The sequence below is a fragment of the Sardina pilchardus genome, chromosome 7, assembly GCF_963854185.1.
Source record: "Sardina pilchardus chromosome 7, fSarPil1.1, whole genome shotgun sequence".
NCBI lineage: Eukaryota > Metazoa > Chordata > Actinopteri > Clupeiformes > Clupeidae > Sardina > Sardina pilchardus.
Genome location: NC_085000.1, coordinates 13943108 through 13949579, shown reverse-complemented (window position 1 = coordinate 13949579; position 6472 = coordinate 13943108). Strand labels below are relative to the sequence as shown.

Here is a 6472-nt window from a genome sequence, read left to right as displayed (position 1 = left end):
CACAGTCAGCACCAAGGAGCTTCACTGGATGCTATTGCAAAGGGCACCAAAGCTTTCATTTCCAGCCACTAAAACCTCTGTCATAGCCTGTTTTCCAGCACCAAACCTCTTCCATAGCATAGTCATTTCCAGACACCGAACCTCACCATAGGGACCAGTTCTGAAGAGGGCTAAGATGAAGCTCGGTTCTGGAGAGGGTGACTATTGGGCTTGACTCTGGAGAGGGCTACCATAGGGACCGGTTCTGGAAAGGGCTAAGATACGGCCCAGCCCTGAAGAAGGCATCTTTGGGGCCCAGTTCTGGAGAGGCTACCATAAGGCCTGGTTCTGGACAGGCTACCATAAGGCCCAGTTCTGGAGAGGTTCTAGAGATGGGACTGGTTCTGGTGAGGTTCTAGAGATGGGACTGGGTCTGGTGAGGTTCTAGAGATGGGACTGGTTCTGGAGAGGTTCTAGAGAGGTTCTAGAGATGGGACTGGGTATATCTCCACATGTGCTCTGGTGTCAAGTTCTGCAGGGGAAAATAAAATGCACTGAGAGAATTCTGCAGATCACTGCAACACATAGCACTGTTTACACACCATATGTTTATACTCACTGGCACTGTGTGTGTGTGTGTGTGTGTGTGTGTGTGTGTGTGTGAGAGAGAGAGAGTATGTGTACATGTATGTGTGAGCGTGCATGTGTGTGTGTGTGTGTGTGAGAGAGAGAGAGAGAGAGAGAGTATGTGTACATGTATTTGTGAGCGTGCATGTGTGTGTGTGTGTGTGTGTGTGTGTGTGTGTGTGTGCGTGCATGCATGCGTGCGTGTGTGCGTGCGTGCGTGTGTGTTCATGTTTTATCTGTCTCCTGTGCCAGCCAGAGAGCACAGTGCGTCTCCCTGAAGGCTCCACTGCAACAGCAGCTCTCTGTCCTCCGGTCCAGATGCAGCCCTCATGCGGCCCTCAGCAGGTCTCTCTCTCGCTCTCCCTCTCTCTCCTTTCTCTCTATCTCTTTCTCTCTCTCTCTCTCCCCCTTCGTCTCTCTCTCTCTCTCTCTCTCTCTCTCTCTATCTCTCTCCCTCTCTCTCAGTCGCTCTCTCGCTCCCTCTCTCTCCTTTCCTTACTCTCTCTCAGCCCCTCTCCCTCTTTCTCTCTCACTTCCTCTTTTTCTCTCTGTCTTTCTCTCTCTCTTCCTCCCTCTCTCTCTGTCCCTCTCTCTCTCTCTCTCACATCATCTCTCTCTCTTCTCTCTCTCCCTGAGACTACCATTTCCCACGCAGTTATGTAGCACACATGGTTAAAAATAAACGTTTTATATGTTTTTATTTGCCTGCGTATTTATGTAGGAATCAATGGAATTCCATCAGTCAAAATAATGCTATACATCCCCACATGAATCACGCATAACCAGTGGGAATGGGGGGAAGGAGAGAGAAAGAGGGAAAGAGAAGGAGGTTGAGAGAGAGAGAGAGAGAGAGAGATGGAGGGAGACAGAGGGAGAGAGTGTTTGTAACACCAAACACTTCCATTACCTCAACACCAAACACTAACACTGACTTATTAAAATGAAACACTAACACTATCTCGCCAAACACTAACGCTGACTCATTAACATGCTCACACACACAAACTATAGCTTTATGGCCAGAGATAGAGACACAGAGACACACACACACACACGCACGCACGCACGCACGCACACACGCACGCACGCACGCACACACACACACACACACACACACACACACACACACACACACACTACAGCATAACGGGCACAGTTACAGTAGGTGTGTTTTCAGTCACCTAATTTGCACTCCGCCGCTCCCAACCCGTCATCACAAACACACACACACACACACACACAATAATCAACAACCCCCCGCTCACAAACACACACATACACATACACACACACACACACACACACACACACACACACAGCCAGTCCCTCTGTCTGTTCAGCAGCGTTGTGTGCACAGCAGGGCTGTGTGGCATCAGATCCTGTGTCCTTCCTGTTATTCAGCTCCGTTACCCCTGATGCCGCTGGTGCCACCGGCCGCTCTGGAGCTACCCTCCGCACTGGAGTTACCCCACGCTCTGGAGTTACCCTCCGCACTGGAGTGAGTTACCCCACGCTCTGGAGTTACCCTCCGCACTGGAGTGACCCCACGCTCTGGGCAGGAGTTACCCCCGTGCGCTGGAGTTACCCCACTACCCTGGGGTCTGGAGTTACCCTCTGCGCTGGATGGACCCTCTGCCCTGAGAGGTGCCAAGCACAAGCACATGTTAGCCTCAGCTGGGCATGTCGCCACCTTAATAGTCTTCTAGGATGCCCGCGGTTTCCATTTGCGTGTGTGTGTTTGTGTGTGTGTGTGTGTGTGTGTGTGTGTGTGTGTGTCTGTGTGTGTGTGTGTGTGTGTGTGTGTGTGTGTGTGTGTGTGTGTGTGTGTGTGTGTGTGTGTGTGTGTTGTGTGTGTTTGTGTGTGTGTGTGTGTGTGTGTGTGTGTCAGTGTTTGTGACAGCAATTTCTAAATGCAGCAATTGCAGTGTGATTCTATTCATATGCATAATGAAATATGACATGTAAATCAAATTAAACATGGTGGTTTACATACAACGTATAGTTGAACACTATGATTTTAGGACACTGCAAACCTTGCAGCACATGTGAAATGCGTTTGACTAGAAAGGGAGAGGCCTCCATATTTCACAAACCTTTTACCAAAAGGCTAGCAAATTCTTCTTTCGTTGTTTCTTTCTTTTTAAATGAAATATATTATTTTTGATGAACATAAAGATAATGTTTCTCTCTTAAGAAACTCACAGATAGCACCGCTATGATAAAATACATTTTATTCAATCACATTGTAAAAACATCACAGCGTAAAAACATTGTAGAAAACAAATCATAAATTCTCTTATAAAAAAATCTTTATGCTCTGCATATCAAAGGATTTTTGGCCAAAAAATATGGAGAGCATCCCGTTTCTTTCCACAGGCTTGAAAGGATCTGGACACACAAAAGTTCACAAACTGAAGTCACCGTCTGACTTCACTGTCGGACTTCCCGCGTCTGTCTCAACCGAGTCCTCGTGCGGCTCGCGCACTCCCTGAGCTTCGTCCCGGCGTTAACGGCATTACCAGCTGGGGATTCGTTTTGTGTTCGCTGCATCTCACGGCCTACCGGCGGCTCATGCGCACGGAACTTACTCCACGCATCCGAAGACAGTCCTTACCGTCCCGCATCTAAAGAGGAGAAGGAGAGAAACGCAAGAATTTAGTTTGTACATTCAAACATTACATGTAATGCTTTTTATAGTCATAATGATGGTAATAATACTATAATAATAATATTAATAATAATAATTATTATTATTATTATTATAATAATGATAATCACCATAATAATAGTAATAATAATAGGATAGGCTAATAGCAGAAGAAAAGGAGAGACGAAAATGCGTGTTCCTCTAAAGAGCTATTGCTATTAAGTCTACTATTGTCATGATTATTAGTATTATTGTTATGATAATCAGTCATTACTATTATTATTAAATGATGGTGAGCTGTTAGCATTTTATCAAGCAGTGTTCATTTATTTGCCTACATTTAATCAAAAACACAATGTGGAGCTGACAAAGAAATCATCGAATTTTCTTAATGTCAATTTAGCAATCTGTCTGAAAAATATGGGGACATTTCCTTAATCCGTTGAGAATAATACAATTCATAAACAATACACATCTGCACATATCCGATAATTCAGTAGCCTTCTACATTGGCCTAATACAATAACAAGGACCAAATGTGTTTTACTTCAGTAGCTGACATGGCGGTCAAGAGGCCAAAGTCACAAGTTACATAAACAACTTTGATTATAGGATTGGTTTTCCTCCTGACAACTGGCAACACCTACAGCCGAATCATCTACACGATTATTAGCAACCACAATTTGAAGAATAGGTGTGTTGTAATGCTATATACATTATCAAATGGTATTATTCATTTATTCGCCTAATAATTTTTCTAAACTATTTCTTCATGACAGTTCAAATCGCTCCTTTCGGCCTGGTGGTGGTACTCAGATAGCCCTGTGCTCTCGTCAGATACTGACAACCGCGGCTGACATTTACCCCTTTCCTCTGGTTACTCAGGCAGAACGTGCAGATGGTCCGCGGCTGTTTCCCGTCCATCTCTCCATCTCGCGCGCCGTACACCGAGCTCAGGCACGGCTGACCCTCCTCGCTGCCGTCGCCCAGCAGCAGCACGTTGGCCAGGTGCGAGATGTAGCTGGACGCCAGTCGCAGAGTCTCGATTTTAGACAGCTTTCTGTCGATGGGTTCCGTGGGGATGAGAGTCCTCAGGGCCGTGAAGGCGGAGTTCACGCTCTGCGTCCTGTCCCGTTCCCTGGCGTTAGCCGCGTTCCGTTGCTTGACTATGAGCACGCTACCGATGCCGGACTTCCGAGACATCCTCCGCCGTTTGTCCGCCGAAGCATAGCAGCCGTAGCTCTGGTCCGAGCTGCCGTCGCTCTCGCTGCGGTTCTCTTCGTCCTCAGACATCATGGCGAGGTCAGGGTAGCCGAGGTGAGATGCCATCGGCCTCAACATGGCAAAAGCCATCGTGCGTCGGAGTGCAGATCCAAAAGCCAGGAGGAAAAAATACTCCAACAAACAGGTTAATGACACGTAATCCGGCTTCACACAAAAATATTTCCCCAAATACCTCTGTGGTACGTTCACCTCTCTCAAAGCATAATTCTGCGGGATCCCTCAGAGGAGAAAGGTCCACCGGACGGAGACATTCATGGCGATCTGCTCCACGGCGCGTGTCTTTAAGTGGCGCTCGCAGGGGTGGAGTCGATAGGGGCGCACAAACGGTTAACCTCCAATCGCACGCGAAGCATTCCACACATAAATCTCTGCTATCCTCTGACATTCTCCTGCAAGTTCCAGAAGAATGACATTTCTGAATAAACACTGAGACATTTGACCGCGATATATGAGCGTGTTTTATGAAGAAGATTAAACTATGACATGTGTACAGTATTTGTGCGTTCATAACAGTTGGAGAGGGTGTTTAACCAAGCACCCTATTAAATACATTTTCCTCTTCAAATTATGCCATTGACCTAGGCGTTAAATGTACGTTTTCTATGGAGTATAATAATTGCAGTCCCATAGACTACATTTGGGTACACTGAAACCAAGGGCTGGGCTTATCCTAATGCGGCATATTCTTACCCATTCAACTTAGTAGGCCTACATGTGCACTTTTCCAGTCATCTCTTTTTTTCTAAGAATGCATCATAAAGACGACTCCCACTCATTCATATGCGCAAACGACACAGACAAACAGGAACCGCTTGTTCAGCATCTGCGCGTTTAGGCCTACAATCGTCTTTATGACCACATCACGCATTTGCGCCGTTTGCTATGCAACTCATTCACCACAGAGGGGGAAGCAGTTCCACTTAAACAAGGCTGATGGCTTAAACCAAAGGGTAGACAATCTGACTAGGCTACTGTATATCTTACGTGGACTACAGCTGCAGCTACAGTATACTGTACACATTGCCTGTAGTCAACATTGACTTTGAGACACCAAAGACATACACATAGCCTATACTTGACCATCAAAATAACGATTCTGATTCTGAATGGTTAATTATTTTACACTCTTAGAAAAAATGTGATGTATAGAACCAAAATGGTATATGACACACCCCATATACCTAATGAGACACCAAAAGCCGGACACTGGGACGCAAACATATAGCCTATACTTGGCCATCAAAACACGCTTCTGATTCTAAATGAATCTACATGGTTCGTTATTTTATAGTGAAGTGTGTATTGCGGCTGCTCTCCTATTCGTTGTGAGCATGCAGGACGCTACGGAGGCAGAGTTCCATGTTTGCAATCATATGTGACACCGGCATTCCGGGAGTCTCCAAACCTGTCTGCCGCCCTAACGACTTTACAGCCCGCTCCCCCGCGGAGTTGCGCATTCTCTAGCGCGAGCACAGGAGGGCAGCGGCACGCGGGGCCGCAGGTGGCCATCCACCAAACGTCCAATGCTACGATTCCTTCAGTCGGTTTAACGAGGTTCAGAGGCCACGACACTGTACCTTCACGCACGTTAAACGATGCTGAGTATTAAAAGGGGGTGATTACAAATATAACATTTAGTTTCAGTATGGGAGCATCGTCTGTTCTCACTATTTTGCGCACATTTCTGCTATGTTTACATAGAGTTATTTTCCAAAACGCTTTATCCACATAGTGTTCAACGTTGATCTAATTTGAACTGGAGCACTGAACTAATCCAATCAAGTGCTGGAATTGAAATATTGTAGAAAAACTGTGATGCTGAACTTTTCAATACTCCCTTTCCTCTGAGGCTCTGAATGTAGGAGTCCACAGTCAGAGCATGGATGTGTCAATTCAGTGTCCTCTTAAAAAGGAGATTTCCACTGAGAATGGAGG

The 6472-nt window shown here is 46.2% G+C and overlaps 1 protein-coding gene across 1 annotated transcript; it reads right to left on the bottom strand.

The window, feature by feature from the left end:
* Positions 1 to 2820: 2820 nt before the first annotated feature.
* tcf15 (transcription factor 15) lies at positions 2821 to 4806 on the bottom strand. The gene is made up of 2 exons (XM_062542182.1): positions 4118 to 4806; positions 2821 to 3230 (listed from the first exon to the last, which is right to left on the bottom strand). The coding sequence occupies exons 1-2, from the start codon at positions 4604 to 4606 to the stop codon at positions 3165 to 3167; spliced, it is 555 nt and encodes a 184-aa protein (XP_062398166.1). The 5' UTR covers positions 4607 to 4806; the 3' UTR covers positions 2821 to 3164.
* Positions 4807 to 6472: the final 1666 nt, after the last annotated feature.